The sequence below is a fragment of the Schistocerca nitens genome, chromosome 5 (assembly GCF_023898315.1).
Source record: "Schistocerca nitens isolate TAMUIC-IGC-003100 chromosome 5, iqSchNite1.1, whole genome shotgun sequence".
NCBI classification, from domain to species: domain Eukaryota; kingdom Metazoa; phylum Arthropoda; class Insecta; order Orthoptera; family Acrididae; genus Schistocerca; species Schistocerca nitens.
Genome location: NC_064618.1, coordinates 148,756,624 through 148,769,931, shown reverse-complemented (window position 1 = coordinate 148,769,931; position 13,308 = coordinate 148,756,624). Strand labels below are relative to the sequence as shown.

Genomic DNA, 13,308 nt, shown 5'->3' with positions numbered 1-13,308 from the left:
ATGAGAAAGCATGCATCACCATATACTATTTGGCTTGTTAAAACAGCTTGCAACTTTTACACATGTAGCTAGCAGGAGGGGATATAACATTTGTCATTCTGGTGAAGCCAGTGGCAAGCTAACTTCCTTTTAGTGTCACCAACAGTTTGATTAGTTTCCCCACGTGGAACAACTTTGGGATTCTGAGGGAACCCAGGCAATGGCTTTAGGCCATAGGGCACACCCAGATATTACAGCTCACACACAATGGTCAGGAGTCTTGCCAAATGAACACTAGCATTGGCCTTTGAAACCCACTCGCTTCTACTACTTGTTTAGGGAAAATAAATTAAGACTTGTTAATAGACACACCAAAAAAAGTTTTACATCTCCCCAGTTACCAGAACTCCTGAAGACAGACGTTGACTGTGGATATTGTATCACAGACACAGTCCCTCTGACTGTTCAGAGATGTCACTGAACCTGCCCAAAGATGTAAACAACTATGCAGGAGCAGTGCCTATTAGACGGAGGGAGTCCAACAGCCTATCAGTTCCAGTCATTCCACCAGGAAGGAGGTACACGGCTAGTGTTGTTGTAGTTCAACCATGCCTAGACGGTCAATACCGCAGTTCGATCGCGTCCGCATTGCTACTTTGTGCCAGGAAGAGCTTTCAACAAGGGATGCATCCAGGTGTCTCGGAGTGAAGCAAAGCGATGATGTTCGGACATGGTGGAGATACAGAGAGACGGAAACTGTTGATGACATGCCTCGCGCAGGCCACCCAAGGGCTACTACTGCAGTGCATGACCGCTACCTAAGGATTATGGCTCGGAGGAACCCTGACAGCAGTGCCACCATGTTCAATCACGCTTTTTGTGTAGCCACAGGACATCGTGTTACAACTCAAATTGTGTGCAATAGGCTGCATGATGCGCAACTTCACTCCCGATGTCCATGGGGAGGTCCATCTTTGCAACCACGACACCATGCAGCGTGGTGCAGATGGGCCCAACAACATGCCGAATGGACTGCTCAGGACTGGCATCACATCCTCTTCACCGATGAGTGTCGCATATGCTTTCAACAAAACAATCATCGGAGATGTGTTTGGAGGCAACCCGGTCAGGATGAACACCTTAAATACACTGTCCAGCGAGTGCAGCAAGGTGGAGGTTCCCTGCTGTGGGCCGACTTACACCAGTGGTAGTCATGGAAGGCGCCCTAATGGTCATACGATACGTGAATGCCATCCTCTGACCAATAGTGCAACCATATCGGCAGCATATTGGCAAGGCATTCGTCTTCATAGATGACAATTCGTGCCCCCACCATGCACATCTTGTGAATGACTTCCTTCAGGATAGCAACATCACTCGACTAGAGTGGCCAGCATGTTCTCCAGACATGAACCCGATCAAACATGCCTGGGATTGATTGAAAAGGGCTGTTTATGGACGACGTGATCCAGCTAGCACTCTGAGGGATCTACGCCAAATCGCTGTTCAGGAGTGGGACAGTCTGGACCAACAACGTCTTGATGAGCTTGTGGATGGTATGCCACAATGAATACAGGCACGCATCAATGCAAGAGGACGTGCTACTGGGCTTTAGAGGTACTGGCATGTTCAGCAAATTGGACCACCACCTCCGAAGGTCTCACTGTTTGGTGGTACAACATGTGATGTGTGGTTTTCATGATCAAAAAAAGAGCAGAAATAATGTTTTTCTTGATCTTTATTCCAATTTTCTGCACAGGTTCCGGAACTCTTGGAACAAAGGTGCTGCAAAATTTTTTTTTATGTGTCTACAATGATGAAAAGTCCTTGGTGGAATACGGCTAATGACAGGAGGAATGGTTCTTGTCTCATAACCGAAGTTCCTTCTGAAGAACCAATTTTTAAAATTGTATCTCATTTTTGCACTAAGATTCACTGTCACTTGTTACTTTCTCTAACTTTCTGTAGAGGTCCTCTACCTTCTGATCTGAATTTGAGCATGTTGGTGCACAGAATAGCTATGGAAATGGAAATGAGCGTTTGGCATCATTGGCCGGGAGGCCCCGTATGGGGCAGGTCCGGCCGCCTTGGTGCAGGTGTTTATTACATTCGACGCCACATTGGGCGACCTGCGTGCCGGAGGGGGATGAAATGATGATGAAGACAACACAACACCCTGTCCCTGAGCAGAGAAAATCCCTGAGCCAGCCGGGAATTGAACCCGGGCCCCTTGGGACGGCAATCCGTCATGCTGACCATTCAGCTAAGGGGGCAGACATAAAACAGCTATAGCATATACACAGTTCAAATACTCTATGAAATGTGGCCAAGTAGAATCTTGCAAATCATCTGATATTTTATTGGGTAACCATCCTATTACTGTCACAGCGCTAAAGAATGCTACCTGGTCTCACTCCAGTAAGTTATACAAACAGGTCATGCATTAGTGGAATTTGTTGGATCTATAGATGTTTTGCATTAATTAAAGTTACTATCTGGTTTTATATAAACTGTTTCCAAGCGATATAATGTAACTGCCTGATGTTAGTTTTCCAAAACATAAAGAATGAAGTGCTAAAGATTTATTGATGTAATGATAAAAAGTCCTTCATGGAATATGACTTGTGAAATGAGGAAAGGTACTTACCCATCATGTAACTAAGGCACTGAATGGTTGACAGGCATGCTAACAAGACTGAAAACTTCGCTGAGCTTTCAAAAATTTATCTTCTTTAGAGCTAATTAACATGCCATTTACATCCACATAAATGCATACAGCTACATAGTACGAGCTGACTATTTTTCTCAGCACTGTAGTGCATCTGGTGTGAGGAGTTGTGCCAAGTGGTGTAAGTGAGAAGAGAAAACATGCACAGAGGGAAATAAGAGGGTGGAAAAAGGATGGCTGAAGGCTGGGAGGGAGAGGCAGCAAGAGAACAGAATAGGAATATGGCACTGATAAACTCCCTCTGGTGCAATTTACAGGAGTTTGGTGCACCACACAATGAAGTGAAGAAATGGTTAAGTGAGCAAGACAGAATCAAGGAAGAGAGAGAACTGGACAGGAAGTGTGAGTGTAGATTGATGGGGTAAGGGTTGTGTGTTTGGTGGGGAAGGGGAGGCATGGCAGCAGAAGTAGAGGGTGAGGGGGGGGGGGGGGGCAGGAAAATTATAAGATTGAAGGGTGTGTTGTAAGGATAATTCCTATTTACAAATCAGAGACTGTGGAAATGGGGAGGATTATACAGGTGGCATGGGTTGTGAAGCAAGCACTGAAATTGAATCTGTTGTCCCCAGTTGTGTCTTCTGCCACTGATTGGTAAATTTTTCTCTTGGTCACAATTTGGCAGACAGTAGGTTGGTGGTCATACCCTCATAAAAGAGTTCTGCCAAAGTTACAGTAGAGCAGGTATACTATGTGACTGATTTCACAGGTGGCCCTCCCTTTGATAGAGTTATATACTTCTGTAGCAAGACTGAAATAGAATGTGTGCAGTAGTTGCATACAACAGGTCTTCCACTGGTAGCCTATTAAGCATGTGGTGAAGGTTTGTAAATAAATGTGGTGTAAGGATGTACCCGAATATTTCATGGATTGAATTGGCAGTTGAATATCACCCTGAGAGAGATGCAAAGGTTTATGGATAGGATGTTCCTAATTTCCAGACACAATAATAGAAAGTCGAAGCCCAGCTGAAGGGTGTGGTTGGGTAATGAAAGGGGTTCTCTTTTGCACCTGGTTCTTGCGAGTGTTTGAAGGATTGTGGATGTGTGTGGATACAGCATAGGAGGTCTGTTTGTGATTTAGGACTGGAGGGCAATACCATTTTTCAAGACTATCAGCATAAAAAATGATTGCTTGTCACACAGATGTGCCACCTGTAAGTGATCAGACTGTGAATGAGAAACTTTTTAGTGTGGAAGGGAGGGCAGCGATCAAACTGGAGGTACTGTTGACAACTGATGGGCTTGATAAAGGACAGAGGTTTTCACAGAGCCATGAGACAGGTGGAGGGACAAAGTGATGAGGATGAAGTACAAAGTATAGAAACTAATGAGGAATGAGGATGATGTCTTAGCCTGGGTCCAGGTCATGAAGTTATTGTCAATGAATCTGAACCGGGAAAGCAGTTAAGATCTTGGGTGGCCACACAGCTTTCCTTTGGATGGTCTACAATCTAGTTGGCATATAAGAGTAACACCTACATGCCCGCTGCTGGCTGTGTTGTTGATTTGTTTGTATACAGCCCCATTGAAAGAGAGACAGTTATGGATCAGGACATAGTTGGTCAGGTTTATAACAAATGAGGTGGTGGGTTTGGGACCAGTACGACATTGGGGAAAGTCATGCTATGTGAGCAGGGAATGATAGTACACTATGTGATCAAAAGTATCTGGACACCTGGCTGAAAATGACTTACAAGTTCGTGGCGCCCTCCATTGGTAATGCTGGAATTCAATATGGTGCTGGCCCACCCTTAGCCTTGATCACAGCTTCCACTCTTACAAGCATACGTTCAATCAGTTGCTGCAAGATTTCTAGGGGAATGGCAGCCCATTCTTCACAGAGTGCTGCACTGAAGAGAGGTATCAATATCGGTCGATTAGGCCTGGCACGAAGTCAGCGTTCCAAAGCATCCCAAAGGTGTTGTATAGGATTCAGATCAGGACTCTATGCAGGTCAGTCCATTACAGGGATGTTATTGTCATGTAACCACTCCGCCATAGGCCGTGCATTATGAACAGGTGCTCGATTGTGTTGAAAGATGAAATCACCATCCCCAAGTTGCTCTTCAACAGTGGGAAGCAAGAAGGTGCTAAACATCAATGTAGGCCTGTGCTGCGATAGTGCCACGCAAAACAACAAGGGATGCAAGCCTTCTCCATGGAAAACACACCATTACACCACCACCTCCGAATTTTACTGTTGGCACTACACATGCTAGCAGATGATGCTCACCGGGCATTCCCCATACCCACACCCTGCTATCGGATTGCCACACTGTGTGCCATGATTCGTCACTCCATACAACAGTTTTCCACTGTTCAATCATCCAGTGTTTACGCTCCTTACACCAAGCGAGGCACTGTTTGGCATTTACTGGTGTGATGTGTGGTTTATGAGCAGCCGCTCGACAATGAAATCCAAGTTTTCTCATCTCCCATCTAACTGTCATAGTACTTGCAGTGGATCTTGATGCAGTTTGGAATTCCTGTGTGATGGTCTGGATAGATGTCTGCCTATTACACATGATGACTCTCTTCAACTGTCGGCGGTCTCTGTAAGTCAACAGACGAGGTCGGCCAGTACTCTTTTTTTGTGTATGTGTCCCTTCATGTTTCCACTTCACTATCACATCGAAACAGTGGACCTAGGGAAACTTAGGAATGTGGAAATCTTGCACACAGATGTATGACACAAGTGACACCCAATCACCAGACTACATTGGAAGTCCGTGAGTTCTATGGAGCACCCCATTCTGCTCTGTCACGGTGTCTAATGACTACTGAGATCGCTGATATGGAGTACCTGGCAGTAGGTGGCAGCACAATGCACCTAATATGAAAAACACATGTTTTTGGGGGTGGCCGGATACTTTTGATCACATAGTGTATGTATGGTAATATTACACATATCACCACTATATTCCTAATTGCACTATAAAAATCGGAGACAGTGAAACAGTTTACAGTCCCAGTAATGAAAGTTATAAGAAACACAAATAAAAATGAGTATAGTACTTTTAGATTTTTTTTTTTTTTCAAAATGTGAGAAAAGCACATTAGACTTCTAACTGGAAAAGTAGATTTGCCCACATGGAGTGATTTGGATTATTATGAATTTCCAATACATGTTGTAGTCTTCAGCCCAAAGATTGGTTTGGTATGGCTCTCTATGATAATTTGCCACATGCAAGCCTCATCATCTCCAAATAACACTACAACCAATATTCATTTGAACCTGTTCATTGTATTCATCTCTTTGTCTCCACTATAATTAACCCCCCACGCCAAAACACACTCATACTTTCCTCCAATACTATACCGATGATACTTTGGTGTCCCAGAATAAGTCCTATCAATCATTCCCTTCTTTTAGTCACATTGTGCGACAAGTTTCTTTTCTCCACAGTTCTATCCAGTACTTCCTCATTAGGTTTGCGATCTACCCATCCAATGTTCAGCACTCTTCTGCAGCACTACATTTCAAAAGCTTTACTCTCCTCTTTGCAAAATTCTTACCATTCACATTTCACTTCCATACATAGCAATACTCCCAAAAATGACCTTCAGAAAAGACTTCCTAACACTTCAATTTACATTCCATTTTAACAAATTTCTCTTTCTCAGTATCACTTTTCTCACCCTTGCCAGACTATTTTTTATATTCTCTCTGCTTCGGCCATCATCAGCTATTTTACTGCCCAACTACCAAAGTGCATTTACTACTTTTAGAGACGGCCTTGCCGCAGTGGATACACTGGTTCCCGTGAGATCGCGCTGTCGGGCGTGGTCAGTATTTGGATGGGTGACCATCCAGGCTGCCATGCGCTGTTGCCATTTTTCGGGGTGCACTCAGCCTCGTGATGCCAATTGAGGAGCTACTCGACCAAATAGTAGCGGCTTCGGTCAAGAATACCATCTTACGATCGGGAGAGCAGTGTGCTGACCTCACGCCCCTCCTATCCACATCCTCCACCGAGGATGACACGGTGGTCGGATGGTCCCGGTAGGCCACTCATGGCCTGAAGACAGAGTACTAGTGTCTCATTTTCTAATTTAATTCCCTCAGCATCACCTACTTTGATCTGACTGCATTCCATTACCATTATTTTATTTTTTATTAATGTCTATCTTCTAAACCTCTTTTCAACACACTATTCATTCTGCTCAACTGGTCTTTCAAGTCCTTTGTTATCTATGGTTTTTTTTTTCCCCCACCCTGAAGTTTAATTCTTATTGCAAATTTTTCTTTGATTTCCATTACTGTATGATCGATGTACAGATCATCAAACATCAGGGATAGGTCACAACCCTGTCTCAATTCCTCCTCAACTACTGCTTCTCTTTCAGTTCTTTTGACTCTTACAACTGTGGTCTGATTTCTGCAAAAGTTTTAAACAATGTTTCACTCCCTGTATTTTACCCTTCCTACCATCAGAATCTCAAAGATTGTATTGCAGTCAGTATTGTCAAAATCTTTCTCTAAATCTACAGGTATAAATACTGTTTTGCCTTTCCTCAGTCTATCGTCTAAGAGAAGTCTTGGGGTCAGTAGTGCTTCATAAGTTCCTATATGTTCCTACACTTCTCTGGGATCCAAACTCATCTTCACCAAAGTTGGCTTCTACCAATTTTTCCAATCTTCTGTATATAATTTGTGTCAGTATTTTGCAACCATGGCTCATTAATATTTACACCTGTTATCAACTGATTTATTTTGAACTGGAATTATTCTTCCTTATGTCTGAGAGTGTTTTGCCTGTCTCCCACATCTAATGTTAAAGTAAACACCGAACCATTGACTGAAGACAGGCTGTAGAAGTACAAAACAGGCAGCAAAAGAGAAAACACAATCTTCACCAAAAGACTAACGTAATTCAAAATTATGCCAAATATGCACTTACCATCAATAATATTTATGAGTCTGACAAACAAAGAGATACTGCTCCTTACACACAACAGAATGAAGCAGCAAACAAGAAATGTGAACAATAAAAGAAATGGCAAGAGCTTTCAAATATTCAAATTACAAATCCAGCTTTCCAACAGCTGTGTGGGCAGAGTTGTGTCTGTTTCTGTTAGTCCTTGTGAATAACGAACAAGCAAGACATAAACAATTGTGTATTGGAGGGTCCTCAAGTTATGCTTACATTCCAGTTCAAAGGTGAAAGAAAATGGACGAAAAGTCAGTCAAATGATATTTAGTAGGATATGATCTACATCTACATGTATACTCTGAAAGCCACCATATGGTGGATATCAGAGGGGACCTCGTACCACTACTAATCATTTTCTTTCCATTTCTCTCACAAACAGAGCAAGGGAAAAAATAACTGTCTATATGTCACTGTATGAGCTATAATTTCTTTTATCTCACCTTTGTTGTACTTCAGTAAAATGTACATTGATGGCAGTAGATTCGTTCTGCAGTCAACTTCAAATGATGGTCCTCTCAGTTTTCTCATCAGTGGTTTGTGAAAAGAACATTGTCTTCCCTCCAGAGATTCCCAATTTAGTTCACAAAGCATCTCCGTAACACATATTGACTGAACCTGTCAGTAACAAACCTAACAGTCCACCTCCGAACTGCTTCAGTGTCTTACTTTAATTCAACTTGGTGGGGATCCCAAACATTTGAGCCATACTCAAGAAAGCATCGCACTAGTGTTCTACGAGCTGTCTGGTTTACAGATGAAGCAAACTTCCCTAAAATTTTCCAATAAACCGAAGTCAACCATTTGCCTTCCCTCCTACCATCCGTATGCGCTCTTTCCATTTCATATATTTTGCGATGTTACACTCAGACATTTAATCAATGTGACTGTGTCCAGCAGTGCACTACTTCTGCTGCATTCAAACATTACAGGATTGTTTTTGCTAGCCCTACTCATCTTACAGTTTTCTATATTTAGAGCATGCTGCCATTCATCACACCAACTAGAAATTTTGTCTGTTATCTTGTATCCCATTACAGCCACTCAATGACAACACCTCTCCATACAAAACAGCATCACCAGTAAACAGCCACAGATTGCTGCTCACCCTAATCTGCTCACCCTGTCTGGCAGACCTTTTATGTATACAGAGAATAACAGCTATCATGTCAAACTTCCCTGGTGCGCTCCTGACTATACCCTTGTCTCTGAGACGAACACTCACTGTCGAGGATAGCTGATTCTCTACACAGAGGATGCCCATCACTATGTTCCCTGTAAGGGAGTCTCTGCAACAGTCACACAATGCTGTGTCCGTGTATCCTTCTGTGTGACTGATTTCTTAAATGAGAAATTTAAAATTTCAGCTTTCCCTTTGCTGCCTTCTATTGCCACAACAGACTGGTCAATGAGTGAGTTAGCCATTTTACATATGACAAGAATTTTCTCTGGTTCTCAGCAATATCATTTTGCTGGGGTATGGTGGTGGAAGTTGTATGCTTTGCATATCAATATTTCTACAGACACATGAATTTCTACTTAATTTTATCTGTCATCATTTGCGCATTATTTTTTCAACCAATAGTGCAACAGTTTCTGTTTTCTACGCATTTTCCAAATTTTGTTATTACACAACAGCAGGTCTTTTCTGTCCATCCATTTATTCAGCACATACTTCTTAAGAGGGCAATTTACAATCCATTTAAACTTTGCCCAAAATTCTTTTACATCCTTCATATTGGAACTAAATGATGTCCATCCACTGTATAAATTGAATGCTAATCACTGTTTATCTGCTCTTTCCAATGAAAATACTTTCCTAGTCTTCTTGTTAGATTTATTAATTTTAGTAACCATCACTGTTATGATGATATAATGATCACTCGTCCCTGTCTCTATACTGACACAACCGATAAGGTCAAGCCTATTTGTAGCTATAAGGTCTAAAATATTTCCACTGTTTGTAGGCTGTCAAACTAGCTGCTTAAGACAGCTTCCAGAAAAAAGTGTTGTACTCCACAAATACAGTATTTGTCTTTCCGAGACGCCTGCAATGACTCCAGAGACATCCCAGTCTACATGTAGTAGGCTAAAGTCTCCTCCAACTAATATTGCTTTTCCATGCTATGAGCATAGTCTTTCTTTCAATGACTCTAAAATTGATACAGCAGAATCATGTGGCCAGTAGAAATGTCAGATAATACATAATTAAACTGAGTTTACCTAGGCCTGTTACAAGCATCCAGAAAGTTTCACAGTCAGACTCAATTTTGAGCTTGATAGACACATTTCTGTTGACTGCAATGAACACTCTCTCTCCTCTAGTATCTAATCTGGCTTTTCAATAAACATTTCATGCCTCACTAAATATTTAAGAGATTTGTACTTTGGGTTTCAGCCAGCCCTTGGTTCTGAGAATAATTTGAGTGAACACCTTTCCTGGGTGACAGTAAGTTCAGGAACTTTCTTATGAATACTTCAACAATTTAACATTATAATTTTGACAGTCGAAGTGTCATTACTTTTATACAGTCTGGTTTCGTTCTCTGCATATTGACTGGATAGTGTTGATCAGAGAACCTCAAACTACTGCCTAGCATAAAAAAAAACCCATGTGCACTCCACAAGTAATCTAGTACCCGGGTAGCTGCTCCTGCGTACAGTACATTCATGACTTATCAAGGGGAGTCCTACAACTCTCCACCCCATAATGTAAGCACAAAAATCTGCAATCAAATCTGTCACAGAATCAAAAAACACTTTAGTTGAGACCCTCTACTTGGCTCTAAAGCAAAGGCCCTTGATCAGTTCTGGGAATGATGCTGCAAATCACACAAGCTCTGTTTGCACCCCATGAGCGAGACCACCAGACTTCATCACTTCCAACAGCCTCCCGTATGATCAGATGATGACCTCAGAAAACAAGTGACAGATGTTACTGCCGACAACTTATAGAAGACTGCACTCTACATGTTCAATAGTAACAGACAGGGCCTCCACTATCTCTCAGATGAGGCCTCACTGGCAGACATGAGTGCACATTGGATTCTCTCTGGCCCTGGAAGCTATTTCCCTATGGGCTGCATAATGCGTCTAACAAATGATACCTGATAACTAGCAACCCCCCCCCCCCCACACACACACACGTGCTTGCTCAGACCCCTCTGAAGGAGCGGTCACCTGTCCATTCAGAGGGCGAATGTCCAAGGTCAGACAGCCAGCCTCCACTTCCACTCATTCCACATTGAGCCTGCAACTCAAGCAACCTGAACGTGTTATCACCCGCACACATCCTGCAATGATGGCAGATCATCAGCATCGGGTACCCTGTAAGGTGCCTCAGCAGCAGAGCCCATGAACAAAACATGTTGCATCTCATTAGTCCATGCAATACACCAGGTTCTCTGCCACCCTGATGCAGCAGCCTAGAGGCTGCAGACCGTGGCCAAAACTGTCTTCTGCTGTTTGCAGACTGCTGACAGCTCTCCTGTGTCCACACACAGCATGCACATATTCTATCAGCCTTGGTACCCCTAACTTCAGAATTGACTATAAAATCAAACACAGAATGCGTAGAGTGTAAGAATGTCTTCTTAAATCACCTATTCAGCAACTAAGATTGGTCCAGACTAAGGAACCCATCACATTAGTGAAATGGTGGATCCTGAAAGCTATGAAGAACAACTTAACAGCAAATACACTAATGTATAGGGAAAAAGGAGAAAAACAGAAAGTACAGCAACATAGAGGAAAAAGGAGAAAGAATCTGTTTCAGTAATGAACTGTCAATTTCATTAAAAACCATGTTGCATTTCAGGTGTTCAAAATCATCATTGTATGACACTTCTCACTATATATACATTCTTGCTTGAAGATGAAATGCTTGTGACTAAAATAAGCCACCTGTCCAAAAATGATTGCTTTCTTTGACAGTTCTACAGACTTGAAGTATGGATATATTATGCTTTAAACACACAAGTGTCATGTATTATAGGAGCCCAAAGATAACCTTTGTTCATTTGTAGATGTCAATTATGTGATGAGGATATGAAGTTATGAGGGACTGTGATATAGCCTAAGTCTACATATCAATGCCAAGGAGCAGTCTTACGTGTGTTTTTTAATTCTCTTAGTACACTTTGAATGCTTGTAAAGAAAACTGAGTACAAATAATTCTAATAGAGCAATAAATAACAAAATGTATTCTGCCACTTTGCATTTTTCGAGTCAAAGAGTTATAGCAATTTGTAAGACCTTGGTAATTATATTTAGAAACAGTTAATAACAATGAATGGTAGTGGTTGGTAAGGTTGTAATTTTCCGTATTCTCATCTCACAGGGTGTACTTGAGGGATGGTTTGCTTTGTTTCCTCATGCCCTTCCTACAATAACATTGGTAATAGTTACTAGTTTACGTTAGCTAGTTAAAACACAATAACTGCAAGAGTCTTTCACATGAGGGCATGTAATTCTGGTACGAGAAACAGTATATTTCCATACATGAGTTGAGGCCTTGCTATAGACCCTTAAAATGTGCAATTGGGATTTAGAGGCAACTAAGATTTCCCTATATGTCAGTTTCACATGCAACAGTTCTGAGTAGTTATAATTATTTTGGAATGAGAGAAAAGTTGTCCGATTCAGCTTTGGTTATAATAATGCAATATGAATATGGATCAGACAAAGGAAAGTTATTTCGTTTTATATTGAAAATAATTTTACGACCGAAGAAGGAAGTTTAGGATTTTTAACAAGCAGTCAACCTGAGGACATTACAGACGCAGAACAACCGCGCATTGGGGAAGGAATTCGGTTGTGTCCTAATCAAAGGAACCATCCTGGGAATTGCCATAAGCAAACCTCGGAAAACGTATATGTGATGTGGGGTTTTAAATCACCGCTCTCCTGTCTGCGAGTCTAGAGTCTTATGCACTGCTCCATCTTACTCTGTTCTATGACTGAAACATACTTAACCAGTAAACTCATCGCTCAAGTTTGAAAGATAAATATTTATTTGTCACAAGCTAAACACTTTTAAGGTAGTGGACGACTTACAGACCCTACCTGTAAAATGAGTGGCTCAGACAAGTTTTTACAGCATTATTTCTCGCCGGTAAACTGGTGACTCTTTCAAAAAAGCCGTCACATTTAGCTGTCAACGTTAGAAGATCAAGCATTTCTTGCCACGTAGGTGGCAAAAAGTTAGACATGCTGAAACACGCGCACTACGGTTCACAACAATACAGCGAGCACTTCCGAAATGTAAACAACAACAAACCACATGTCACAGCCCTCTTGTCGCATTGCAACCAACAGCTGACTTCCGCTAAAATCAAAAGTACTGGGTGACAGAGAGCCTTCCAGGAATACCAAGCAATAGATAAAGTACGGCATTATGAGTATCAGCGGGGCTGTTAATATTTTAACAGTTTTTCTCCTTCGCCTGTTTTACTCTTATTACGATGGCAATATTTCAAAATATGGACAAATATGTATATCATCGACTGCAGAGCATTCAAATTGTAAATTTTCGCTTTGGATTATACATAATTCATTAATTATTTGCATTTTTCTGTTTATAATGTTCACGATACCTCAGTACGTCAATGATTAGCTTTCGGTATCCTCCGTGGACGTACACAAATACGTGTTGACAGTGGCGTAGCGTGGA

At 41.8% G+C, this 13,308-nt stretch overlaps 1 protein-coding gene across 1 annotated transcript in view; it reads right to left on the bottom strand.

Moving 5' to 3' along the window:
* LOC126260165 (SET and MYND domain-containing protein 4-like) overlaps positions 1–12,945 on the bottom strand; it is a 119,585-nt gene extending 106,640 nt beyond the window's left edge. The window contains exon 1 of the mRNA XM_049957428.1: positions 12,702–12,945. Coding sequence (XP_049813385.1) covers positions 12,702–12,847 — 146 coding nt within the window. The 5' untranslated portion in view covers positions 12,848–12,945. The remainder of the gene's footprint in view (positions 1–12,701) is intronic.
* Positions 12,946–13,308: the final 363 nt, after the last annotated feature.